The 25,933-nt window shown below is 61.6% G+C and overlaps 4 protein-coding genes across 9 annotated transcripts in view; all 4 read left to right on the top strand.

Annotated features, from left to right (window-relative positions):
• Positions 1–33: 33 nt before the first annotated feature.
• ABCG4 (ATP binding cassette subfamily G member 4) lies at positions 34–12,057 on the top strand. 2 transcript variants are annotated; one of them, XM_086861023.1, is made up of 15 exons: positions 34–146; positions 1,603–1,840; positions 3,930–4,047; positions 4,121–4,253; positions 4,445–4,495; positions 4,620–4,765; positions 5,025–5,148; positions 5,355–5,469; positions 5,618–5,754; positions 5,836–5,934; positions 6,075–6,243; positions 6,857–6,957; positions 7,105–7,263; positions 7,382–7,500; positions 7,583–12,057. In XM_086861023.1, the coding sequence occupies exons 2-15, from the start codon at positions 1,612–1,614 to the stop codon at positions 7,806–7,808; spliced, it is 1,926 nt and encodes a 641-aa protein (XP_086717149.1). In that variant the 5' UTR covers positions 34–146; positions 1,603–1,611; the 3' UTR covers positions 7,809–12,057. The 2 variants fall into 2 exon arrangements, with proteins under 2 accessions (XP_086717149.1, XP_086717148.1); XM_086861022.1 differs by lacking the exon at positions 34–146 and adding an exon at positions 263–346.
• Positions 12,058–12,192: 135 nt separating this feature from the next.
• On the top strand, positions 12,193–18,792 carry NLRX1 (NLR family member X1). Of its 4 annotated transcripts, none has more exons than XM_086861019.1 (11): positions 12,193–12,228; positions 12,335–12,497; positions 13,207–13,333; positions 13,431–13,558; positions 13,730–13,790; positions 14,153–14,250; positions 14,441–15,057; positions 15,444–16,858; positions 17,663–17,749; positions 17,834–18,085; positions 18,195–18,792. In XM_086861019.1, exons 4-11 carry the CDS (start codon positions 13,438–13,440, stop codon positions 18,511–18,513), a joined length of 2,970 nt encoding a protein of 989 aa, XP_086717145.1. In that variant the 5' UTR covers positions 12,193–12,228; positions 12,335–12,497; positions 13,207–13,333; positions 13,431–13,437; the 3' UTR covers positions 18,514–18,792. The 4 variants fall into 4 exon arrangements, with proteins under 4 accessions (XP_086717145.1, XP_086717144.1, XP_086717143.1 ...); XM_086861018.1 differs by having other exon boundaries at positions 13,727–13,790; XM_086861017.1 differs by lacking the exons at positions 12,193–12,228; positions 12,335–12,497 and adding an exon at positions 12,568–12,785.
• Positions 18,793–18,799: 7 nt separating this feature from the next.
• Positions 18,800–22,704, top strand: NHERF4 (NHERF family PDZ scaffold protein 4). 2 transcript variants are annotated; one of them, XM_086861021.1, is made up of 10 exons: positions 18,800–19,191; positions 19,792–19,819; positions 20,020–20,084; positions 20,298–20,509; positions 20,655–20,841; positions 20,924–21,060; positions 21,134–21,338; positions 21,497–21,693; positions 21,813–21,983; positions 22,155–22,704. In XM_086861021.1, the coding sequence occupies exons 1-10, from the start codon at positions 19,176–19,178 to the stop codon at positions 22,197–22,199; spliced, it is 1,263 nt and encodes a 420-aa protein (XP_086717147.1). In that variant the 5' UTR covers positions 18,800–19,175; the 3' UTR covers positions 22,200–22,704. The 2 variants fall into 2 exon arrangements, with proteins under 2 accessions (XP_086717147.1, XP_086717146.1); XM_086861020.1 differs by having other exon boundaries at positions 19,076–19,191; positions 21,575–21,693.
• Positions 22,705–25,082: 2,378 nt separating this feature from the next.
• The window catches only part of CBL (Cbl proto-oncogene), a 34,160-nt gene continuing 33,309 nt past the window's right edge, over positions 25,083–25,933 (top strand). Inside the window, exon 1 of the mRNA XM_086861504.1 lies at positions 25,083–25,342. Within this exon, the coding sequence (XP_086717630.1) occupies positions 25,196–25,342 (147 nt within the window). The 5' untranslated portion in view covers positions 25,083–25,195. The remainder of the gene's footprint in view (positions 25,343–25,933) is intronic.

Genomic DNA, 25,933 nt, shown 5'->3' with positions numbered 1-25,933 from the left:
AGCCGAACCGAACCGAACCGAACCGAACCGAACCGAGCGGAGCCGGGCCCCACCCGGCCGGGCCCCCCGGGCATCGCCCCTTTGTCTGCGGAGGAGGCGAGGCGGGGGCGCTGCGGGAGCGGAGCCGCCGCCCCGCACCCTGCCAGGTGAGCCTGCGGGAGAGCCGAGACCTGGCCGGGCCCGGGGGGGCTGGGGATGGAGGGGGCCGGCGGGGAGCAGGGATGAAGGAAGAGCATCCTCGGGCAAAGCCCTCCCGTCCCCACCCCGCGCCTCGGGGCTGGGCTAAGCCGCGGAGAGCCGCTTGCGGGATTTAGCGCTCCGTGAACGCCCAGCCGGAGGAGTCAAGGTGAGCCCGAGGGCGCTCCGAGCCCGCTGCCCCCCACCGCCACCCCCGAGCCCCCCGTTCCTGCACCCCGCGGATGCTGGGAGGGGACCCGCGGGCTGGGAACCCCCACCCCTCCTTCCCACCCCTCCTTCCCCGGGGCTGGGCTGGCTTCCTTCCAGCCCTGAGCGGGTTCTGCCTGCAGCAGGGAGCGGGCTGGGGGCATCTCCCGCAGCTCCCGGCAGCCGGCCGCCCCTCGCAGGGGCCGTGTGTGTGCGCTGCAGCCGCAGAGCCACTGCCCGCAGCCCCGCTGAATGTAGGTTAGCGAGGCGGTGGGACCCCAGACCGGTAGGCGAGATGGGTGCAGGGCACAGCCCTATCAGGCACATCCCGAGCTCCTTTTCCTGCTGCCGGGGGGATCCCCGACCCCCTCCCAGCCTCTGAGAGCCGGGACAAGCGTGCTCCCCACCCTGCTTGGCTCAGCATCCTCCCAGCACCGCAGAGTCCCCGAGCCGAGCGGAGCTGGGCTGTGCTGCAGCCGGCTGTGGAGCTCTGCAGGCAGGAGAGGGCTGGGGCAGGTGCATCAGCGTCATGGCCCCAGTTCAGTGCTGGCCTGGCCTCTGGGACTGTGCTGTGAGAGCCTGGAAGGTGAAATGATGAGCCGAGGAAGGCACAGAAGGAATGGCACCAGCAGAGTCCCCTCCCTGTTCTGTTAAGGCTCTCCCAGCAAGCCCAGGGGGACCCCAGGCACTGTCTGAGGGTCTGATGTATCCAGGACTGCTCTGCTCCAGGAGCATGGCGTGCTTTGTCCAATAAACCAGCTGGAATAATCTGCTTGTTTAGGATTTCATACCTGTGTTCCCTAAGGCTGGGGCAGGGCTGGTTCCTGGTGGATCCCTGGGGACATCCAGGCATAGGGCAGGACATCAGCTCTGCCACCTCCCATCCTGCACCCACCGGGACAAATGGGATCGGGGCTGGGAGAGCTGAGCAGCTCCAGCAGCAGAGCTGGACCAAGCTGCAGGAGGTGCATGAATTATTGACTGTGGAGCTGAACAAAATCCTGCTGTTTCTCGCCCTGAGCCCCTCGGCGCAGGCTCGGCATCCCTGGCTGGGTCCATCCTTCCAGCCAGATGTGGGTGCTGGCCGCAGCTGGGCGGAGGGGACAGCGAGGCCTGGAGCCAGCAGGAGAAGGAGAGACAGGACTTGCTGTGGGCTGGTCCCTGCAGTGCCTGGAAGAGGGAGCCCGCTGCGAGCCGATCCCTGTGCGCTCCCCACAGAGCGGCAGGATGGCGGAGAAGGGCATGGATCCCGCCTGTGTCTCCATCGCCCTGGAGGACACGGTGTGCCACGCCGGCCCTCCGGATGCTCCGCTGCTCACCACCCACTTGAAGAAGGTGGAGAACCACATCACAGAGGCCCAGAGGTTTTCCCACCTCCCGAAGCGCTCGGCTGTCAACATCGAGTTCATCGACCTGTCCTACTCCGTGCGGGAGGGATCCTGGTGGAGGAAGAGAGGTAGGAGCCGGCAGGTGGGGAAGGGCAGGGAGGGGATGGGAGCCGCAGGGCTCTCACAGCCCGTTCCCGTTCCGCATGCCATGATCTCACCCCGGCCTGTCCGAGCGCCAGGGGCTCTCTGTGGCTGGCTGTTTGTTCTGGGTGCCCGTGGGAGGAGGAGGGAAGGCTCGTGTCCCGCAGCAGTTGCTGCATGCCTGCGCTGTGCAATGCCAGGAGAAAGCAGAGCGCATTCCAGGGAAACCTCTGGCCAGGGCAGATATCCCGGGGCAGCCAGGAGGGGTGGGATGGGTTTCCCCGGCACTGCTGTCTGGGGTGTGATGGCTGTGTGGGATGCAGCAGGAGACCCCAGGGGTGCCCCAGCTCGGAGGGAAGGTGTGGTTTGTGGGGGATTTCCTCTCCCTGGGCAGCCGAGGCCGAGGCTCCCTTCCCTGTGTGCGACTCTGGCCGAGAGCTCGGGGAGGGGAGAGGGGAGGCAGATGGCGGCTGGTGGGTGGCAGTCTGCTTTAATTAGCGCTCTCAGTTAATGGGATGCCAATCAGAGAGCCCGATAAGATGGAGGGTGAGCTGATCTGCAGAAGCCGAAGGCAGGCGGGGACCGAGGTCACAGGGCTGCTCGGTGAGGGGCCCTGCCTGCCAGGAGTGGCGGAGGGGACTCTGCTCCTGTCCCCAGGCTGTGCAGCTCGGGGAACGCAGGCGCTGAAACACGCTGGGAGCAGCCCTGGCATCTGCCGGGATGATGCCTCCCTGTTTATCCGGGATGCTGAGGAAGCATCCCTGGAGGGTCCACGGCACAACCGCGGGTTCGCCAGGGCTGGATCGTGCCGGGGCAGCCCGGAGGGAAGCGGCTGCTTGCCAGCGGGCCAATGCCCTGCGGGGAGGGAGGGGGAAAAGCTCGGGCGGCTGGACCAGGTGGGAGAGAACCGAGGGGTCCCGGGGTCCGTGGGATGGCGGTGGGAGGGACGCTTTTCTCCCCCCGTTCAGGCAGAGCTGGCGGGGGGTGGCGGTGGCTTTGGCCACAGCCCCCAGCTCCGGCTGGCCCGCCGGGCCGAGGCAGGAGGTTACTGGCAGTCAATGAACGTGAGTAACCGCACCGCAAGCTGCAGTGGCGCCGACGTGAGCGGCATGCGCGGAGCGGAGCCGGGCTGCCGGGGGGGGCTGCCGGCCCTGCTCGCCCCTGGCCACCCTGAGCAGCCCCCCGCCCTCCCCTGGCCGCCCCTCTGCCCGCGGGACCCCCTCCTGCTGCGGGGCTCCGGACCCCGAGAGGGGCACAGGAGGAACGGGGCGCTCGTGGATGACATTCCCGGGGGATGGACAAACCACAGGGAGCCCCCTGTGAGATGCCACCCTGGTCTGTCCCTGGGGTTGTCCCAGCTGGGGTTTGTTGTCCTTGCCCCACAGCGGCTGTCCCCGCGGGGCACAGAGGGGACATCCCCACAGAGGGGATGGTCCGTGGTGTTATCACCCCCCTCTCCCGTTGCTGTCCAGCCAGGGCTCCATTTCAGGGGCAGCTCCCGACAGCCTGAGGCTGTGCTTGTTCCTTCCTCCCGACACATCATGTTCCTTCTGCCAGAAAATGCTAATCAGCCGCGTTTAAAGCAGAGATAATTCCAGGTCTGATTAGCAGTGGCTGCTGCCGGGTGCCACAGCGTGAATGCCAATGAAGGCAGCAGCCGGATTGGGAATTCTGCCTGCCCCGTGCTGCCCTGCTCGGCGCTGTCCCTCCCCCCTGGCCTTGGGGATCAGCATCGGAAGACGTGCCCAGGACAAGTGTCACAGCCTGGTAATCTTCCTTAGCGGCTCTGAGACCTGACCCGGGGATTTCCCTGGTCTTTGCTGCGATCCAGGTCAGGAGCTTCTTCAGCACTGGGAATCAGTGGGATCAGCCAAGGACCAGGGGCAGGGATCATGCTGGAGGTGACAGCTGCTGTGGTGACAGCCCTGGGGATGCTGATGGAGACACCTCCAGGCACACACAGCTCCTGGCACGGCACGTGGAGGTCCTGAGGTGCTCCAGGTGCTGGGATGGCATCGAAATCCCTCCAGCACTGCTGCCCTGGGAAGCCAAACCCCTGCTGCTCTCTCCCTCCAGGGTACAAGACTCTCCTCAAATGCCTGTCAGGGAAGTTCTGCCAACGGGAGCTCATTGGGATCATGGGCCCCTCGGGAGCTGGGAAATCCACTCTAATGAACATCCTGGCTGGCTACAGGTGAGGCTGGGGGGCACCAGGGGGGCTGGGGGTGCAGGGCTGTGCTGCATTCCCCCACAACTCCTTCCTGCAGGGAGACTGGGATGAAGGGGCAGATCCTGGTGAACGGGCGGCCGCGGGACCTGCGCACCTTCCGCAAGATGTCCTGCTACATCATGCAGGATGACATGCTCCTGCCACACCTCACCGTGCTCGAGGCCATGATGGTGAGCTCTGCATCCTGTGGGCACTGAGCCCACACTGACATCAGGCATTTCCAAGAGCTCTGGGACACAGGAACAAAATCCTGCTGCTCGTGCTCCCTTCACCCTGAGCACACAGGGGTGGAAACACGGTGCAGCCAGTTCTGGTCCCCACATCTGACAGTCGTGTCTCCCTGGCCATCCTCTCCCTGCAGGTCTCTGCTAACCTGAAGCTGAGTGAGAAGCAGGAGGTGAAGAAGGAGCTGGTAAGTGCTGAGGAGGGCGGCCCCAGACCCCTCATGTCTCCCCAGGATGGGGACAAGGGGAGCAGGGTGAAGGGAGGTGGCAGGGATGGGGTGAGAGTCCATGAAAACCCTTGGCTGTCCCCAGGTGAATGAGATCCTGACGGCCCTGGGGCTGCTGGAGTGCTCGTACACCCGCACCAGCTCCCTGTCGGGGGGCCAGCGCAAGCGCCTGGCCATCGCCCTGGAGCTGGTCAACAATCCACCCGTCATGTTCTTCGATGAGCCCACCAGGTGAGGCCACAGGGGCTCCCAGCACTGCCTGCCCAGCTGGGCTGCCCCTGCTGGCGTGGTCAGAACCCTCTGGTGCCCACCTGAGCATGGGGTGGGACTGTACCCCTGGGGCTGATGCTCTTCTGCCTCGATCTGAGGGGAGGGTGCTCACAAGGGGAGGCAAGTGGGGGCATCTTTAAGATGTTCTTCTCCTTCCCTCACATCTCCCCTTCTCTCTCTGCTTTCTCCTTCTCCTCCACCCCATCCTGGGTGGCCACAGCGGCCTGGACAGTGCCTCCTGCTTCCAAGTGGTGTCCCTGATGCGGTCCCTGGCTCAGGGTGGGCGCACCATCATCTGCACCATCCACCAGCCCAGCGCCAAGCTCTTCGAGATGTTTGACAAGGTTTGGGCTGGGACAGGATCCCTCTGGCCCCAAGACCCAGAAGAGAAGCCATGGGAGGGGAGGGCTGCAGGCCATTTGACCTGGGGCTTGTGTAGCCGGGGTCTGGCAAGGGTGGCCTGTGTCACCCTGTGACAGGGAGGTGGGCAGGAGAGGGTGACAATGCCCTGGCTGCCCTGCACCTGCCACATCCCAGCTTTCTCCTGCAGCTCTACATCCTCAGCCAGGGCCAGTGCATCTTCAAGGGCGTCGTGACCAACCTCATCCCCTACCTGAAGGGCCTTGGCCTCCACTGCCCCACATACCACAACCCTGCTGACTTCAGTGAGTGTCCCCAGCAGAGGGTGGCAAGGTCCAGACCCAGTGCCCAAGCCCTGGGGGCTGCCCAGGTTGCCCCCAGGTTGCCCCCTGTGCCCTTCCCATTAGGTGCTGTTGGCTCAGCACCTCTCAGGGGTCCTGTCCTCCTCCACAGTCATCGAGGTGGCCTCAGGAGAGTATGGGGACCTCAACCCCGTCCTGTTCCGCGCCGTCCAGAACGGGATGTGCACCATGGCTGAGAAGAAGAGCAGCCCTGACAAGGCAGATTCATCGTGCCCAACATGTGGGACGGTGAGTGGGGCTCAGGGGAGCCTCCTGTGCCTGCAGGGCCCCCGTGCTGTGAACCCAACCCTTGTCCCCGTGGTCTTGCAGGATGTGGATCACATCGAGAGCCACACATTTGCCACCAGCACCTCAACTCAGTTCTGCATCCTCTTCAAGAGAACTTTCATCTGCATCCTAAGGGACACGGTGAGGACAAGGGAGGCTGGGCCAGGGCTCGGGCTCTGTTGGGGGCTGGCAGCAACAAGGAGTGACATGGGCTGCCTGCCTCTCCCTTGAGATGTTTTTGGGGTGCAGCCCCACCTTTCTGAGCCCCCCTGTGCCTGCAGGTGCTGACCCACCTGCGGTTCATGTCCCACATCTGCATCGGGGTGCTCATCGGGCTGCTCTACCTGCACATCGGCAACGACGCGGGCAAGGTCTTCAACAACACCGGCTTCCTCTTCTTCTCCATGCTCTTCCTCATGTTTGCTGCCCTCATGCCCACCATCCTCACCTGTAAGCAGCTCCTTGCCCCAAAATGTCCTTGCTGCTCCCAGCTGGTGGGGTGCACGGCACCCCAACATGGCAGTGTGGCTGTGCTGGGGACCCAGAGGGATTGGGCAAAAGGGGGAAAATAAGAGAGAAAAGAAAAAAAATCTAAAGAATGGGAGAAAATCTTCTGTTTGCCTGCATTGCAGTTTTGCCCTTTTAGTTCGGCTGTTTGGCCCTTGTTGGCTCAAAGCAGAATGCTGGAATTTTAAGATTTTGGTTTTTATAATTATATATTTTTTATATATATTTTTAACATTTTTAATTTTTATTTTTTATTTTTTATATTGTATATTTTTTATATTTTTATTTTTTTGATCTGAGAAAACATAAAAAATGTAATAAATCTGTATTTTCTGCTTCCCTTCTTTGCTTAAAAAGCCCCACCCAAGCTGACTTTTCCACATGGAAATTTCCCACATCAGTCACTGATTTTTTTTTTTTCCCCAATGAAGGTTTGATCTCCCTGTCACCATGCAGGTGGGGATTACCTGGTTACCTGCACCAGGGTGGGTGGGAGAGGGGCTGGAGCACCCCAGGGCAGGGAATTGCTGGCTGCTCACTCCCTGTTTCCCTGCAGTCCCCCAGGAGATGACCGTATTCCTGAGGGAGCACTTGAACTACTGGTACAGCCTCAAAGCCTATTACCTGGCAAAGACCATGGCTGATGTGCCCTTCCAGGTGAGTTTTCCGTGGATTTAGTCACCACCCTGATGCTGATGTGCCCTCCTTGGTGCCCTGGGCTGGCTGTGGAGGCGTCCCTCCTCCCCCAGGACGCTCTGTGGGGTGGGGATGGCCCAGCAGGGTGATGTCTCTGTCCCCGTGCAGGTGATCTGCCCCATCGCCTACTGCAGCATCGTGTACTGGATGACGGGCCAGCCACCCGAGGCCACGCGCTTCCTGCTCTTCTCCGCCCTGGCCACCGCCACGGCCCTGGTGGCCCAGTCCCTGGGGCTTCTCATCGGAGCTGCTTCCACTTCCCTGCAGGTCTGAGGGGGCTTTTGCCTGTTCTGTGCAGAGTTGCAAGGGCCCCCAAGACAATTTGGGGTGAAGTGCTGCCCGCAGGTGGGCAGAGACGTGACCCCCAGTGGCCTCTGCCCCCCAGGTGGCCACCTTTGTGGGACCCGTCACTGCCATCCCCGTGCTGCTCTTCTCGGGCTTCTTCGTCAGCTTCAAGACCATCCCCACCTACCTGCAGTGGAGCTCCTACGTCTCCTATGTCAGGTGGGCCCCCAGCTCTGGGCAGAGCTCCCTGTCCTGGGCTCCCCTGGGCCCCTGGTGACCCTCAGGGTGTGCTCTGCCCTAGGTATGGCTTCGAGGGGGTCATCCTCACCATCTACGCCATGGAGCGCGAGGACCTGGAGTGCCTCGAGGACTTCTGCCCTTTCCAAAAACCCATCAAGATCCTGCAGGAGCTGGACGTGGAGGAGGCCAAGCTCTACCTGGACTTCCTCATCCTGGGCATCTTCTTCGTCATCCTGCGGCTCCTGGCTTACCTGGTCCTCAGGTACAAGGTGAAATCTGAGAGATAAAGGGGCCCCGGTGCCGTTCCCGGGCCTGGCCTGCTGTGAGAGATGTTCTACAGATGGACACGGTGCTCCTGCAGGTCCCGGACCGTGGCGGAGGCACTGGGAGGTGCCAGCCAGGCCTGGCTCAGTCGAGAAGGGTTTTGAGACATCTCGGAACTGTTTTAACCTTCCCACACACTCTTCATTGCAAAACGTTTTGTACAGCCCTGGCATGTGCCACCTTCCCCCCCAGGACTGATGAGCCCCACGGAGCTTGGGTCCCCTCTCGTTGTCCCTGCCTGGCGCTGCCCTGGGGACACCAGGGACAGTCCTGCCGAGGTGGTTTGTGTTGAGCACGCCTGGCAGGAGCCTGCTCCGTGCAGGGGGAGCAGCGGGCTGGAGCTGGGCTGGGAGGAGGGAGCTGCAGAGTTGGAAGTGCAGCTCATGGCCCCGTTCCTCATCCTGGCCTGCAGCGTGTGAGTCGGGGCTGAGAAGAGCCCAAAGATGCCATAGGTGAAGTTGCACAAGGCTTTAGTGTTTCCTGTCGCTGTAGCCACAGAGATTGCTGCACCCCCTTTCCTTTCTGTGCAAATCCTCCTCTTTTTTTCCCTTTTTTCTTTTTCTTTTTTTGAGTTTAGTTCTGGTTTTTTCCCCACAAACCCCACTGTATCCCATTCTTCACGGAGGGGAAAGGGAGCCTGCAGGCAGAGAAGGACTTGGGGCTCTGTCTCAGACTCCTGCTGGGACACCATCCTCAGAGCCAAGGTCTGTGGGAGCAGGACAGTGTTCTCAGACCTTAGGGAGTGTCACATTCAGTCCCTGTTGTCTCTGGGGTCTGAGACAAGAGGGTCTGAACCAAATCAACCAACATGGAGAGAAGTGACTGGTCCCTTGCATGGAGCAAGGAGGATTTAGGTTCCCACACCCTGCCAGTGCCAGGAGGCTGAAAACCAGGGCTGGGCTGAGCTGTGTCATCACTGGAGCCTCTGCTGCAGGAGGAGAACTGGCCCTGAGCCCTTCCCCTGCAACCTCTCTTCCCCCGGCACCACTGGGGCTGTCTCAGCAGGACAGGGCGGACGAGCCTCGCTCAGCACCATGCAAGGAGGGGATGCCAAGGACACCTGGCATGTCACAGTGCCAACCCCCCAGGGTGACACTGCAGAAAGGGGTCCCAGCAGTGCCTGGACTGGAAACCAGATGAGATCCCAGAGAGGTTTGTTTGCAGCAGGTGACCTGGACGCTGGGAAGCTCTTTGCACATCGTGACTGGTGCCAGGATAAGGTCACTTCTTGGCACATTTCTCTGGTGGCTGCTCCAAAGTCACACACCTTGCAGAGGGAAGGCAATTCCACACCGTGCTGGCTCTCCAGAGGAACTGAGCTGAGCCCAGAGCTGGTGGGGCATCTGCACATGCTGCTGTGCTGGGAACACAGCACCCTGCTTACCTGCACAGGCTCCGTGGGTGTGCTGGCACTGCTGGCAGCGGGCTGCACTTGTCACCCACAGACATGGAAACCCGCAGGTTTTTGGCGAGCATGGACACAGGGGAGGCAGCCCTGCCCCACCCTGGCAGGCTGGCCCTGGTTCATGTCAGCCTGGGGAATCCTGTCCTGGCACTCTGAGCAGCCAGGGATTGCAGGGCAAGTGCCAGATTCCAGCAGAATCCTGGAGACTGATCTTTGGTTTTGCTGGCTTGGGTTGGGGCTGCACAGCAGAGTCTGGCTGGGCTGACACTGATGCTGGGCACTCAGCAAAGCTGAGCTTCCCCTGCCTGGAGAGCATCGAGGAATGTTTGGCCATGGGGTCCTCCTGCACACAGGGTCTGGAAGCAGGACACAGCCTGCTGCCCTTTCCATGCTGAGCATCGAGGTTGCTCACACCCAGGGGCTGTTGTCTGACTTTTCACTATCCCTCACAAAATTCCCCTCTGCTCCTGGATCTTCCACAGTGGAGCTGTGTCAGCTGGAGGGCTGCAGTGCTGCCAGCCCCAGGGGCACAGAGGAGCGGGGGACAGTCCCTGTGCCTGCTCTGTCATGAGGTGCATGGATGGGCAGAGAGCTGGGAGATGTGGGGCTGTCACCCTTCTCCATCCCCTTGTCTCTGGAGCTGATAGGACTGATGCCCTGCTTCTGTCCTGCTCTTGGGCTGGGACTAGTTAAGCCTGGCCCAGCACAGAGCATGCTCTGCTGGGGTGAGGCTTTCCCCTGGATGGATCCCGAGATGCAGGAGGTGTCAGTGGGGCAGCTTTGCACAGCTCCTGCTTCCTCCCTGGCATTTGGGGCACTCGTGGTGGGTCCTGTTTTCTGCACCCTGGAGGTGCTGCCATCCCCAGCTCTGTGTCCTGCACCTAGCACACCTGGATACCCCTGTGCCATCACAGCCAGGGCCACCACCGCCCCCAGGAGGACCAGGACAAGATGGACTAGCTTATGGAGCAAAGGGGCTACCAGCAGGCACCAGCAACTGCCACTGCTCGTGTCCCCCACACACAGGGAAGGCTTTGTTGAACAGGCTCTGCTGCTTGCAGAGAAACCCTGTGGAATGTTGCTCCCCAGCTCGGAGCAACACTGCCAGGGCAGTGCCAGCCTGCCTGGGATGGAGCAGCTGGCAGCACCTCTGGGATGTCCAGGAGGGCTCAGCACAGCCTGTGCCTCCTGCACCCCTGAGCTGCAGTGTCCCAGCCGAGCAGGTATGTGGCCACTGCGGGACAGAGGGCCAGGACAAACCCTGGAGCTGCAGGATGGCTGGGCAAGGGCTCTGGGGGGTGGGGGTGATGGGGCAGGCCACCCATCCCCGGGGCAGCAGGACACAAGTGAATGTGTTGGTAGGAGGGGGCTGAGGAGCGGGGGATGTGGCACAGGGCAAAGGCACCCTTGGTGCTGCCTGAGGAACTGAGCCAGGGTGCCACCGTGCTTTCCCTCGCTTCAAGGACAGTCCCAGAGGTGGTGGAAGGTGCGGGGAAATGCAAGGAGAAGAAGCAGGTTTGCACTGAGTGGGCTGAGCACCCTGGGATTTATTGCCTGGGTGGTCCCTGCCCTGCAGGAGCAGGACGGGAGGGGTTTTCTCTGCCCAGGCATGGCAGAGGGACAGGGTGCAGCCATCCTGCTCCAGGGGGCCCTTAGGGAAGCAGCAAGGATGCACTTTATCAGGGCAGGGAAGTGGAGCCGTGGTTGCTTCTGGCTGCAAGAATCCTATGAGAGAGCATCTGGATAATCACGAGGAGTGTGATGGAGGAGAGCAGGCTTCTTCCCCCACACCTCCTCTCCTGCCCCTGCCTTCCCTTGTGATGCACTTTGAGGGTGGGGTTCAAGCAGTGGCTCTGGCTCCCTGGGAACACTGGTTGAGCCTCAACCCACCAAAAACTGCTTCAGCCCCTTCGGCCCAAGGCTGTGTCAGGTTCTGCCTCTCACGGGGGCGGTGATGGCAGCCAGGCAGGGGGATGGCCACTCACCTCCATGCATGTCCAGGCCACCTTTGTCACACGCACAAGAAGAGCAAATGCTTCATCACCTGGCTGGGGTTTGCTGGAGGGGAGACTGGGCTAGAACAGGGAGGGGATGGGGCTTCTCCCAGGGTTTCACCCCTCTCCTAAATCAGGCAATAAAACAGTGTTTCCTTCTCACTGTGTGTGGACACCATTTGTCCTGTCCCTCTGCCACGGGCAGCCTGTGGCTGCCTGGCATCTCTGTGTGTGTCCCTGCCACGCTGGACCCTGTGGTTTTCCAGCCTTCACCGTGTCCACACGTGCAGAGGAGGCTGGACAGTGGGGGGCACGTGTGATCTGTGGGGCACCACACAGAGAAGTGCAGGCATTGAAACTCACATTTCCACAAGACCACAGGCGTCAGCTGCTTTCTCCCTGGGACAGCTTGCCAATATAAGATGCAGGTAACAGCTCAAAGGCCGAGGGAGTCTGCTGGCACAGCTCTGTTGTGGCAGCTGCTCCGGGGGGCATTTGCCCAGGTCTTTCTGCCTTGCTGGGAGGAGGCTGTGAAGCGGGACCAGGGCACTGCTGCCCACAGCCGCAGCCTGGCAGGAACCAGGCAGGGTGGAGGTGAGGCCCTGGGCTCTCCAGGCTGGGCTGCACATGCAGGTAAGTGCCCCGCAGGGACGGGGTGCCAGGTGCCAGCTTGCTGCTGGCGCCCAGCAGTGCTCACCAGAGGGTGCCGGGAGCTGCTGGGCAGGAGGAGATGTTTTGGTTTGTGTCGGTGTTTCCGAGATGCCAGCTGTACTTGTTGGATTTCACACATCAATAAAACTTATATTTATAGTGTACTACCTGCTGTCTCCCTTCCCTGAGAGCCTCGAGGGCACACGTGTGATGGGGGGCGTTGAGTTTGGGGTGTAAATCTGGCCCGGCAGCCTTACCCAGGTGTGACCCCTCAGTCCCAGCAGCCCTGGGTGGGCTGGCACTTCCCAGGACAGCACCCAGGGGCTGACAAGAGTGCGTGTGTCCCCAGCGCCACATCTGTACTTGCTGGCTGGCCAGGGCGGACCAGGCAGCAGCGAGAGGGCAGGTCCAGATGTGCGTGTTTGTGTGTGTTAAACAGGCACACCCAGGCGCTGCCAGCACAGCTCCTTCTCCCGCTGGGGAGGGATCCTCTCCGGAGCAGAACTCGTCCTTGCAGGCTCCAGTTGCACAGCCGGGCAGCAGCTGGCGATACAGAGCCGCCAGATGTGTCCGGGGGACATCGCCGCCTCGCAGCACATCTGGTAAGAGCGCGGCTCCCCCAGTCCTGTGCGTGTTTGGGGGGGCGTGAGGGGTGTGGGTGTTTCTCCAGCCGCTCTCCCAATCCTGCTCGGGGAGCTGGCAGCGCCGGCCGTGGGGCGGGCCAGGGCAGGATGGCGTTGCAGGAAGTTCTGCCTGCAAAGCAGCCGCCTCCGCGGCGGAGCCGTGCCCGGGACAGGCCGGGCAGGAGGCGGATGGGCAGCTCCGGGCTGTGCTCCGGCAGCTCGGGCAGTGGGAGCTCGGCTTTCCCGGCTGGAATCCTGCTGGACGAGGTAACCCCGGGCTCCGGTGGCGGCACCGGCACGGCCTCGCCGTGGAGCGGGGAGCCGGGAGGGCACGGGCAGCGGGGCCACGGCTGGCACGGGTGGCAGCAGGGTGCCCAGAGGTGTCCCTGAAAGGGTTCTGCAGCAGGACGGCAGCGCAGGGCCCTCGGCTCGGCAGCGCGGCTGGGAACCGGCTGGAATCTGGGCATGGGACACAGGGGGGTTCCTTTCCTGCCAAGGCACCGAGGTCGGGACACCCGTGTTCAAGGTCAGCTCCTCTGACTCCGTCCCTGTGCCTCAGTTTCTCCGTCTGGATCATATAAAAAGGGACTGTAAACAGCGTGGCTCGTGGGAGGTGTGAGTGAGCGAGCTGTCACCCTGCTCGTCCCCTCCTGGGGTTTGCTTATATCTTTCTCCCCCCGTGCCTCAGTTTCCCAGGATGTCGGGGGCTGTGAGCACCACCCCGGCTCCTGAAGGATCACCCTGCTGAGCCGGGCTGGGAGCCTGAGTCAACACCAGCACAGCCGGTTCTGCCGGACTGGACCACGCTGGGTCAGGTAATGCTGGGCAGGGCTGTGCTGCACCACATCCCCACAGCCCCCGGTGCTCTGCTGAGCACCCCGGAGCCCCTCAGCCCCCTCCCCTGTCTTCCAGGAGCAGGATGTCCCGGGCCATGCAGTGCCAGAGCTGCCTGCCCTGGGGCAGCTGGGCACAGCTGCCGCGGTCCCTGGCAGGGAGCAGGGGGACCCGCAGCGTGTCTGTGTGTGCTGCTGCCGTGCCAGGTGAGCTGGGCTCTGTCCCCAGGGAAGCCTGTCCCTGCTGGACATCCCTCCCCAGCTGTGAGGGGATGTGGGGCACCCCAGTGAGGTGTGAAGCCAATAGGCTGGGTGGGGTTAGCCCTGCTGGGCTGGAGAGAGCCATCCCTGACCATGTGCATTCTTCCTCCCCAGCAGGTCCTGCAGGCAGGTGTTTCCTCAGGAGGATCCTTCGCACAAGCAGCATCTTCCTCCCCAGGTACAGTCAGTGTCACATGGCTGGGGCTCTGCCACAGCACCTGGGTGGCTGAGCTGCCTGCCTTGGCACCAGGGACACTGCTTTGCTTCCACCTAGAAAAACAGCCAGACCCACCTCCCTGCCTGCTGTGACTGCAGCCCACCTCCTCTGCCTGGCCATGGGTTTTCTGGGAATGCACAGCCCATGGCTTCCTGACCTGCCTTCACCTCTCAGCTGTGCCCCTACCCTAGCCTGTGCTGTGGGGGAAGGAAGGGGTGAGCTGGCTCCTCTCAGCACTTCCCACAGCCTCGCTTGTGATCTGCCCACGCTGCCCCAGGATGGGTTTGGAGCTGCTCCCCGTGATGCTCTCCCTCCTCCTGCAGGGGCAGCGTTCGCTACCAGGGAGACTTCCAGGAGATCTCTGCCCAGCCCGGCTCCTCTCCCCATGGTCAGTCCCAGCTGAGGAACGTGGCCTCTTCTGGTGAGTTTGCAGCTCTGGTCTGGAGGGAGGGTCCTACACAGCGGGGTGGGGGCAGCTGTTGTCCTGGGCAGTGTGAGGGATCCCCATAACTGGGTGTTGTCCCTTCCCTGCAGTGGCTTGGGGCAGGCAACTTCCCCAGTCCCCTGCCAGTGAGCAGCCCTTGTCATGTCCATCACCTTCCTCCTTCCAGGTGCCATCAAGAAGCACCAGAAGAGCCTGTCTGCATGGTTCAGCCACCAGCCCAATGAGGAGAGGCAGTTTGGCCCTTCCTTCTCGCTGGATGCCGTCCACGTGGACCCAGTGATCCGGGAGAGTTCCCTGGAGGAGATTCTGAAGCCCTCCCCTGATTTAACCATCCAGAACCAGCTCCAGCAGCCCTGTAGAAAGGTTATCAGCCTCAACAACCTCTTTGACGTGGACGCCTGTGGGCGGCAGGTGAAGAACGTGGTGCTCTATGGCACGGTGGGCACGGGCAAGAGCACCCTCATCAAGAAGATGGTGGTGGACTGGTGCCACGGCCGCCTGCCCCACTTCGAGCTGGTCATCCCCTTCTCCTGCGAGGACCTGTCCCACAGCCACGCCCACGTGTCCCTGCGGCGCCTCATCACCAAGAAGTACCAGCACCTCCGGGACGTGGTGCCGGTGCTGGAAGCTTCCAACCTCAGGGTGCTCTTCATCCTCAACGGCCTGGAGCGCCTCAACCTGGACTTCCGCCTGGCTGGCACGGAGCTGTGCTGTGACCCCAACGAGCCCGTGCCACCCTCTGCCATCGTGGTCAACCTGCTGCGGAAATACCTCCTGCCCGAGGTCGGTGGTGCCCTCCTTTGTGCCGGGAAAAGGTTGGGGGTGAGCCCTGAGGCAGCACAGGGCTGTTGTGATAATTATTTACAGTCCAGCTTGGCTGGCAACCTCTGTTCCTGGAGGGACTTGCCAAGGTGGACTCATGTCACTGGTGGGCTCTTTGGGGAGGCCTGGTAAAGTAATGAAGGCTGAGATCTTCCAGCCTTTATATATGTCTAGGAGGGAATGGGGAAAGTTCTTCTGTCCCCTCTGCCTGGGCCAGGTTTCATCCAGCACCCTTTGTGCAGCAGTTTTGTGACCCCCCCACCTGTGGACGGGCTGATCCTTGTGCACCTCTCAGTGGGTTATGCCCTGCTGAGCAGCCCCAAACTCATCCATCCCTGTGTCGCCAGGCCAGCATCATCGTCACCACGCGCCCTTCGGCCGTGCGCCGCATCCCCGGCAAGTACGTGGGCCGCTACGCCGAGATCTGCGGCTTCTCCGACACCAACCTGCAGAAGCTCTACTTCCAGATGCGCCTCAGCCAGCCGGGCTGCTCCGGAGAGGAGAGCCAGCGCCGCAGCTCGGCGGAGCAGGAGAACCTGGTGGAGATGTTGTCGAGGAACTTGGAGCGCCACAACCAAATAACGGCTGCCTGCTTCTTGCCCTCCTACTGCTGGCTGGTGTGCACCACCCTGCACTTCCTCTACTTCACCAGGACGGTTCCTCCCAGCCAGACCCTGACTGGCATCTACACCAGCTTCCTGCGGCTCAACTTCAGCGGGGAGGTGCTGGACAGCACCGACCCCACCCACATCTCCATGATGAAGTACGCGGCCAAGACAGTGGGCAAGCTGGCCTACGAGGGGGTGATGTCCCGCAAGACCTGCTTCTCAGAGGAGGACCTGCGGCAGTGCTTTGAGGTGGAGATGAAGACCGAGAGCGAGCTCAACCTCCTGGAGGTTTTCCGCAGCGACGTCTTCCGCTTCTTCCTCAGCCCGTGCGTGCAGCCGGGCAAGGAGCACACCTTTGTCTTCACCATCCCCGCCATGCAGGAGTACCTGGCAGCCCTGTATGTGGTGCTGGGCGAGAAGAAGACCCTGGCCCAAAGAGTGGGGAAGGAGCTGTCAGAGGTCATTGGGAAGGTGAGTGAAGATGTGGCTGTGGTTCTGAACATCATCTCCAAGGTGCTGCCCCTGCGCTTCCTCCCCGTGCTCTTCAACCTGCTCAAGATCTTCCCTCGCTACTTCTCCCGGGTGAGCGGCAAGGACAAGGATGCCATTGCCCACACCATGGCAGAGGAGCTGTTCAAAGAGGAGGACTACTACAATGACGATGTCTTGGACCAGATCAACTCCAGCATCCTGGGCGTGGAAGGCCCCATGCGCCACCCCGACGAGGCCCCGGATGATGAGGTCTTTGAGCTCTTCCCCATTTTCATGGGCGGAATCCTGTCCCGCCGCAACCGCGCCATCCTGGAGCAGCTGGGCTGCTCCATCAAGAATCTGGCCGCCTTTGAGATCGCCAAGGCCATGAAGAAGACGGTGATCAGGAAGGGCCGCAAGGGCCTGCCCCCCTCCGAGCTCATGGACTACCTGTTCTTCCTGCACGAGTTCCAGAACGAGCGCTTCGCGGCCGAGGCCGTCCGCTCCCTCCGCGCTGTCAACCTCTCCTCCGTCAAGATGACCCCTCTCAAGTGCTCTGTGCTGGCATCTGTCATGAGCACCACGTGTCACGAGGTGGAGGAGCTGAACCTGACCTCCTGCAACCTGGACAGCGGCAGCTTGAGGACCCTCTTCCCTGTCCTGCTGCGATGCAAAGCTCTCCAGTGAGTACCACCTCCTCCTGCCCTTGGGCACTGCTCAAAAATTGGGTTCTTTCTCACCTCTGCCCATCACGGGGATGCTTTAGGAGGCCAGGTATGGAAAATTTAAGAAAGGGCATATTTATCCTGAGTGCAGACTTAGAGAACTACAGCTTCCAAAATGCAACGCTCCTGGAGCAGCCTTTCTAGGGCACTGCATGCTGGGATTTGCAGTCCCAGCTCACCCTCCCGCAGGAATTTTTGGGAAGTTCCCTGTAGCTGGTACAGGCTGGGCGGGCTGCCAGCTGTCCTGGCAGACCCGAGTCCCTACGGGAAGTTACCCGGCATCCCCGTGTCGTTCTCTCTGTGAGGAGTTTGCTGTCCCAAAGGTGGGAGTCTGGGCTGTGCAGATGTTCCCACAGACGTTCCAGAACGTTTGTGGAGCTGCAGGTCTTCCTGCCGCCCAGGTGGTGGCGAGACGTGCTCAGCACAGATGGATCGGGCTGTGCAGCTGGGCTGTGCCGCACTTCCTTCCTCCAGATGCTCAGGAGGGCTTGATGGAGCCCTGATCCCTCCTCTGACCTTCACCCACCCCCTGAAGACTCCGCCATCCCCTTCCCCTTGCCGTGCTCTTGCTGGCACTGGCTCTGCTGGCTCATGCTCCGGTGCGGTGTCACTGTGCTCCCTTTGGGAGAGGAAACCTGGAGTGGCCTAGTTTGGGGAGCCCAGGGAGGATGGTGATGGGCAAAACGGAGCGGGCAGGGCTGCCAGGCTCACAGGTAACAGCCATTTTGTTCCTGTCACCCCCGTGTCTTGCTCTTGCACCAGTCTGCAGCTCAACAGCCTGGGCTCCGACGCCTGCAAGGAAATTCGTGACCTGCTCCTGCATGACAAGTGTGTGGTGAGCAGCCTGCGGTGAGTACGGCCCCTGCCCCTGCATGACCCTGCCACTGCTGCCCACCACGTGCCCCGGCACTCCCTGAGCTCCCGTGTCCACAGGCTGGCCAATAACCCCGTGGGCGAGCAGGGCGCTCGCTACCTGGCCGAGGCGCTGGCCGGCAACCGCTCGCTGACCCAGCTGTCCCTGCTGCACACCGCGCTGGGGGACCCCGGCGCCGAGGCCATCGCCCAGCACCTGGCCCAGAACCAGCACCTGCAGGAGCTCAACCTGGGCTACAACTCCCTGACGGACACGGCGGCCCTGCGCGTGGTGGAGGTGGCGAAAAGGCACGAGACGCTGGACAAAGTGCAGTGAGTCCACTCCGGCACGTCCCTGCCTTTTGCCCACGCGGTGTCCCTTGTCCTGTCTGCCTCTGTCCTTCCCCTCAGCCCTCACCAGTGTCTCCTGCTGCTTTCCCAGTCTCTACTTCAACGACATCAGTGAGGATGGCAAGAGGGCACTCGACAGCCTGCGCATGGACCGGGACGGCGTCAGGGCTCTGGTTTTCCTCACGGCGGGCACCGACGTCTCCGATTACTGGTCCCACATTCTGAACGTGGTGCAGAGGAACCTGCCCTTCTGGGACCGAGAGCGGGTCCGGCAGCACCTCGCCCTCCTCCTGCAGGACCTGGAGAGCAGCCGCAGCCAGACTGCCAACCCCTGGAGGAAAGCCAAATTCCTGCGAGTCGAGAGCGAGGTCAAGAAAATGCTGGGGAAACTGCAGGATGGGAGCCTCTAACCTGCTGCCCATCCACCAGCCAGGGCTGGGCAGTGGAGTGTGTGCCTGCCTGGAGATGCTGGGTGGATGGTGCTGGGTGTTTGGGGCTCAGCCTCGTCTGCAGGGGAGGCTGAAGTGTGGGAATGGGACAGAAACCAGGCCAGGAGCAAATGGGACTTGTTCTGGGCTTGTGGAAAGCCAGCCCCTGCACCCTGGCCAGAGCAGTGGCAGGGAGCAGGATTCAGGCTTGTCTGTGAATCTTTTGGGAGCATTAAAGTGCACCTCTTTCTTTCCACTGAAGCACACTAGTACCAAGACTTGATCTCCTTTTTGGGCCCTTCCTGGGGAGGAACGTGGAGCCGCCCCTCCAGCAGCTGGAGCGGAGGGTTCTGCCTTTCCCTGGCTCACTGCGCTGGCATGGAGCAGCCCACCTCTGCTCCAGTGCTGACCCAGTCATTCTCCCCTCCCTGTGTCCCCCGGGAAGCCACCAGGAGCTGTCCCCAAGCTGGGTGTCCCGGGGTGCTGGCCCTGCTCCCAGCTCCGACTGGCAGTGCCCTGGGGCTGGGAGGGCAGGGAAGACTCAGGGCTGTTTAACCATTAAACCTGGGGCGTCTTGCAAGAGGCGGGGACACCTCCCTGCCACTTCACCCTGTACCTTGCTCCCTCTGGCAATCCCTGCAGCCATGAAGCAAACAAAAGGTATGTGCCGGGGAATCCCCTGGAGACCCTTCCCCACACACACAGACCCTGCTGCCAGATGGAGCAAGACAATGTCAGAGCCCAGGCAGCCTGTGGAAAGGAGCCAGAGGCATGCAGGAAAATGTCTCCTCATGAGGATGGTGGGGAGGAATCCCCTCTCCCTGGGTTTGGGGTTTCCTGTTCCCAATGAGGTGTGGAGGGATTTTATGGGGGGTTTGTACCAGGGAAAGTCTCTATTCCCTTCTCCTGGCTCCAGCAGCTCTCTGAGGTCCTAGTGAACCTTCTCAGCCCTCACCGAAGAGCCCTGTAAGCCCCCAGGACTGTGCCCCATCTGCTTGGCCCTGCTTTGCCCCAGGAGTGAATGCCCATGGGACCTGAGCAGCAGGTCTCGCTGTTGGGAATGCAGGACAGTGGTGACAGGGCCAAGGAACAATCTGCGCTGAGAGACAGAGGGGCTTGGGGGCTATGTGGGCTTGGCAAACCCCCTCACCTGGCATGGCAGGCTCAGCCTGTGAGTGGACAAGCCCTGAGTGCTAGAGAGCGTTGGGGTCTGCTCCCAGCCCACCACCTCCTGTGCTGACCTCTCCTCTCCCTCTGCAGGGCTCGAGGGAGACAAGATGTCCATCATGTAAGTGCTGATCTCCCCTTGGCCAGGGGCTTTCTGGGGCTCAGGAGAAGTGTGGAGAATGGTCCAAGACAGAGATCCCCTCTGGCTTTTCCAGGCTCCACCTGGCCCTTTCTGGGAGGAACAAGCTCCCCAAGGCTGGAGGAGGCAGGGGTAAGGCCATCCTGCACTAACGTGGCCTCTCCTGCCCTTTGTCATTTCAGAAAATTTGAGTTTAACCCCAAAGTTGGGATTGACAACCCTGCCTTGACACTGACTGAGGACACGGGTAAATACACCCCCTCATCTCCCAGGGTGTCCTTGTGTCTGCACGGGGTTGTGGCACCTGGGCACCGGTGGGGCCCTGAGCTCTCTCACTCACACTGGGGACCTGTGGGAGGTGAACACAGAAGGGATGAGCAGATCTCCACCCCAGGATGGGGTGGAGAACTTGTGTGAGGATTCCTGCAGGGCCCTGCTCACAGGCTGTGCCCCCACACAGATGGTGAGGGCGTGGGGGAGCCCCGCTTCTACCTCCTGACCAAGGACAGCACAGAGACCTTCGGCTTCTGCCTGCACGAGGAGCTGGGCTGCCAGGGCCACGTCATCCGGCAGATTGAGCTGGGGGGGGTGGCCCAGCGCAGGGGGCTGCAGGACGGGGACCGGCTGCTCCAGGTCAATGGCCACTTCGTGGACCACATGGACCACCTCAGGGTAAGCTGGGGGCATCCCATGGGAATGCCTAGATCCTCCCCAGCCAGGGGAACGGAGGATGCATGACCCCTGCTGACCCTAGGGACCCTGATCCCTCCCCATCAGAGGGGTGCCTGCCCAGGGTTCACACCCTGGGTTCTTCCAGGTGGTGCAGAAGATCAAGGCCAGCGGGAACCAGGTCCTGCTGGCGGTCCTGGACGGTGACTCCTATGAAGCAGCCAAATCCCTGGGCAGGGACCTGTCCCAGCTGCTGCCGGATGACATCCGCCCGCGCCTCTGCCACGTCACGAGGGACAAAAGCGGCTTTGGCTTCAGTGTGTCGTGTCCAGAAGGTAAAGCAGGATGCTGCCACCACGAACCACCCCATTGTAGCACCTCACTCACCCCAAAGTGCCCCTTCTGCTCCTCCTGCAGGCACCAAGGGCACTTTCCAGCTGTCGGTGCTGCAGGACGGGCCAGCAGACAGGGCAGGGGTGCCACCAGGCTGCTGGCTGCTGGAGCTGAACGGGGACAGCGTGAAGAGCTACTCCCACACACAGCTCACCAAAAAGGTGCCTGGTCCTGGCATGGGGGGCGAGGGATGGGGCTGAGAATGTCACTGAGAGCCCCGTGTTTCCCATCCAGCTTAAGCAGAGTGGCAACAAGGTGACACTGCTGGTGGCATCCAGCGCCGTGGAGGAGTTTTATCGCCTGCGGGGGCTGCGGGTCACGGCTGCCTTGGCAGACACCTCCAGGCTCCCCTTCAAGGTCCGGGAGCTGCACCTGGTGAAGGGTCCTGCTGGCTATGGCTTTCTGCTCAAGGAGGATGACTGCAGCTCGGGGGGAGTAGGTGAGGAGGCTGAGAGGGGCAGTTTGTACCTGTGCAAGGCACTTCTGAGGGTTGGGAAGAGCCCACAGCTCTGTGCCTGCAATGGGACCCTGTCCCCACCTGCACACGGGGGTCAGCAGGGCCAGTTCCCCTCTGCGAGCCTCTCCCCGCTGTGGCAGGCCAGTTCCTGTGGGATGTGGATGTGGGGCTGCCGGCCGAGCAGGCAGGGATGAGGGAAGGGGACCGTGTGCTGGCAGTGAACGGGGAGAGCATCGAGGGGCTGGACCACGAGCAGACCGTGCGCAGGATCCGCGCCCGGGAGGACCAGGTGACGCTGCTGGTCATCGACCCCGCTGGTGATGAGTTCTACCGCTCGGTAGGTTTTGGGGCCATGGTCCTGCTTTGGCTGGGCAGCCCTGGGGTGCTGTGAGGCTGCATGGTGGGATGGGTGTCCTCCACAGGGGCTGTGCGTCCATCCCTCTTCTGCTCTTCCAGATCGGGCTGTCCCCACTGCAGTTCTTTGAGGACAGTGACCCCGCCTCAGGCTCCTGCACGCCCTCCCTGCCCTCCCGCAGTGGCTCTCCTGCACTCTGTGACATTGAGGTGGGACCCAAGGGACCTGTGTCCTGGCTGATGGCTGCTGCCAACAGTATAGAGATCATACAGGTAACTCCTCAGGGCAGCGCTCACAGCCTGGCAGCGCTCTGAGTGCTGCCACCCTCCTTTCTGCCCATCCTAACATTTCCCTGGCACCTGTGGTGCTGCCAGGAGGAAGCTGTGTGCTCCCCTGGCTACAGGGGTCAGCCAGAAAGACCCCTCCAACCTGTGTCCCTGCAGAGCCAGCGCCAGGAGGAACAGACGAAGCTGTGCCAGGCATTTTAACAGCCCAGGAGCCTCTGAGCTCTCCCACACAGCACTTCCACCCAGGCCACGTCCAGCCCCTCGAGCCTCAGCACTGCTCAGCATGGACCCTGCACATGCAGCTCCTGTGTCTCCATGCCTGGCTCACAGCATGACCCTCCCGGGGACTTGTCTCTGCTCACCGAGGCTGGCTCAGAGCTTTTATCAACCACAGTGGCAGCTCCTTGTAACCTGACCACAAACCTGTGTCTTTGCCTGCTCAGCTACCTCCAGGGATTTCTCAGGACATTGCACTGAAGCCCTTGCCCAGCTCCAGGCTCTGGGAGTTCCCAGGAGAGCTGAGGCACTGCCCTCTGCACCGTGACTCAGGGGACTCGAGGGTTGGCTCAGATCTGCACATGCATGGACATCTCTCCTGTGCTTCTCCTCTCATCCTCTCCCTGAAGCTGTGGGCAGTGAGTGTCCACCACCCACCACCCTGTTCCTGCACCACCCTTTTGGGGTGTGATTAAAGGACAAATCCACACTGCTGTTTGTGTGGGTGATGTTATGGACAGCACTGTGTCTTGGCAGCACATCCCGGGGCCAGATCCATCCTCTCTTCCCAAGCCTGGAGTTGGGCTGTGGATGCAGGAAGCTCTCCAGGTGTGCTGCTGAGAGGGTAGGGGCTGAAAGCCATCCTGAGAGCCCCTGTACCTCCAAGAATTTGAGGGCAAACTCCTGTAGGCATCCCTCATGCCCCATGGCAAGGGTTGTTCCTGAGGGTTCCCCTTGCAGGTGACACATCAGGAGCATCTGTTCATGCCCTGCCAGGCTGTGACAGTGCTGGGGGAGGGACACGGGGGGGTCCCGGGGCACGGGGGGGTCCCAGCAGGGGAAGTTTCACCTCTCTGCTGAGCGTGGGAGAGTGAAAATGAGCAGAGTTTTGCACAGGGCCAAGAACCGCAAACCTCTGGCTGAGGTTTTACCTCGGCCCCTTCTTGAGCGCGAACGGAAACGCGACACTGGAGCAGTGCCCCGTCAGGTAGGGAAGTCTCTGCCTCTGTGTCCCCTGAGCTCAGTGCAGGCATCTGCGGTGCAAGAAGCCCTTTTGGGAGCCTTTGGGAGCTGACAGCTCGGGAGGGAGCAGGGCTGGCCAGCTGCAGGCTGGTTTGGAGCTGAATGGTGGGAAAAGCTTGGCTGGGAGCCCCAGCAGCACTGAGGTGTGGGGTCCCTGCATCTGTCCCAATAGCCCCGAGTGAAACCCTCCCAATGGACCCCAGTGAGACAGTCAAAACAGCCCCAAGCAAAATCAACCTTTGCTTGAAGTCTCACACGTAGCTACAGCCCCAGCTTGGAGTGAATAATGCCCAGAGAAGCAGATAGTCAGGAATGCAATTACTTAAGTGTGTTCCCTGATCTCTTTGGATCAGAGCCATGGTGATTTTTGTACTTGGCTCTCACAAAGGCAGTGTTGCCCTCCCCAGTTCTCTCCCCAGGTACTTGTGGTAGTGTGGAGCTGGCCAGGGCACCCGCTGGTGGTCAATCCGGCTTGACTATTAGCCAGAATCCATTAGCACCTAATGGGAAAAGCCTCAGGAACACGGCCTCAATAAACCTTGACATATTTGAGGTCAATATAATCCTTAGGAAAATTTGCCCAGGTAATTAAAGCCAGACAAGGAGTTGCCTGTCCCAGAAATATTTACCAAGCTTTACCAACGGCAATAAAATGAAAGCAAGGAGTTTTATAACCAATCCATGCCAGGCTCCCTTGTTTTGTTTAGTGCTGCTTCCTGCTGAGCTGTCCATCTGGCTCCTCAGCAAGTGGGTGCCAAAGGGGAAGCAAAGCTCCCTCAAGGAGGTTGGATCCAGAGTTTGAGGCTGTGCTGTCCAACCTCCAGGCCTGAGTTTGGGGTGCTCACATTCCCCAGACCGATGTGGCCAAAGTGCAGCACCCACAGTTTTCCTTTGCCTGGTTTCTGTCGCTGCTGTGTCGTACCAGCCACAGCTGGCTTTTGCAAAAGGATGTGCCCTTCTGCCTGGGAGAGGAGATGAAAAGAGGATCTGAAGGCAGCAAAGAAACAGAACTTAACTGACTTTCAAGCACATGTTTTAATTTTTTGAAAGTTTGCTGGTGTCAGCTCTGACAAACTCACACTTTGGTTCCCTTTAGATTCCCCGGTGCCCTTTTCTCTCCCCAGTCCCTTTTCACTCCCTGCTTCTCTTTTCTCTCCCCGATCTCCTTTTCACTCTCTGGTTCCTTTTAATTCCTGGCCCCCTTTTTCACTGCCCGGTCCCATTTTTTCCCACGGGTCCTTTTTTCTCTCGCTGCTCTGCTCCTGCTCCTTCTCCCGTAGGAGCATGTCGGGAACAGGGGCTCAGGTCCGGTGGGCTCTGCCTCTCCCTGCATTTGCGGGGAGATGCCTCAGGTACCTGCCAGGAGCACTGGACGCTCTCCCGTTCCCATTCCCTCCCTGCCATGGGGATGCCGCTGCTGCTCCTGCATCTCTGGGAGAAGGGGTGGGGTGCAACGCCGCTTCCCCGCGTCCGGGCCGTTCTTAGAAAAGGGAACGCGTTTTCAGGAAAGGGGAAGCGATCCCGTTTCGCAAGCTGGGCGAGGGGTACGGGAAGGGCCGCGAAGGCCGCGGGTCCCTCCCGGGGGCGGCGGGGCGAGCGCGGCCCCCGCGTTCCCATGGCGACCGCGCCCCGCCCCGCCCCGCCCGCACCAAGCATGGCCGCCGCCCCGCCCTCACTCCGCTGTACTGCGCATGCGCTCCGCTCCTCCACCAGTCAGCGCCGGCTCCTCCCCGGCGGAGGGGGCGCGGCCGGGCGCGCGGGGGGGCGGGCGGCCAACCAGCGCCGGCGAGGAGGGCGGGGCCTCCCTGGAACCGGGCGCCGCCGCCGCCGCCACCGCCCACGGCCGCCGCCGCCGCCCTGCCCGGCCCGGCCCGGCCCGGAGCGCCCTCAGCCCGGTCCCCTCCAGGGCCGCGGCCCCGGTGCCGGACGGGCCCCACGGGCCGGGTGTGGGCGCCCCCATGTCGGCGCCGCTGAAGAAGGGCCCCGGCGGGCTCATCGGGCTGATGAAGGACGCGTTCCAGCCGCACCACCACCACCTCGGGCCGCACCAGCCCGGCGCCGTGGACAAGAAGATGGTGGAGAAGTGCTGGAAGCTCATGGATAAGGTGAGGAGGGCGGTGGGATGGAAGCGGCCGCGGGGGGCTGGAATGGCGTGGGGTGGGGTGGCTGTGGGATAGGGCTGGCCTGGGGAGGTTGGGACTCTGGGATCACAGGGGATCGGGGATGAGCCTGGAGCTGTGGGGTTGGCTGGGAGAGAGGGCTCTGTGGCTTGAGGGGAAATCCTTGGGGGACTGAGAGGTGTGTGGGCACAGAATGGGGTGCAGCACTTTGGGGGAAGGTAGTGAGCATGGAGTGACAGGACAAGGGGGAATGGCTTCACACTGGCAGGCAGGGCTGGATGGGATCTGGGGAAGAAACTTTCCCCTGGGAGGGTGGTGAGGCCCTGGCACAGGGTGCCTAGAGGATCTGTGGATCCCTGGAAGTGTCCAAGGCCAGGTTGGAGAGGGTTTGGATCAACCTGGGATAGTGGGAAGTGTCCCTGCCAGGGACTGGGACAGAATGGACTTTAAGATCCTTCCAATCCCAACCATTCTGTGATTCCACGTGGATCTGGTGCGATGGACAAGAGGCCAGAGGCAGGATAGCAATGGGATGCCAGGATGGGAAGGTATGAAGGGAGATCAGCAACTCTGCAT

This window comes from Cyanistes caeruleus, chromosome 23 (genome assembly GCF_971803275.1).
Source record: "Cyanistes caeruleus chromosome 23, bCyaCae1.hap1.1, whole genome shotgun sequence".
NCBI lineage: Eukaryota > Metazoa > Chordata > Aves > Passeriformes > Paridae > Cyanistes > Cyanistes caeruleus.
Note: the sequence above shows the minus strand (reverse complement) of the source record. Positions and strands in the feature narration are given on the sequence as shown.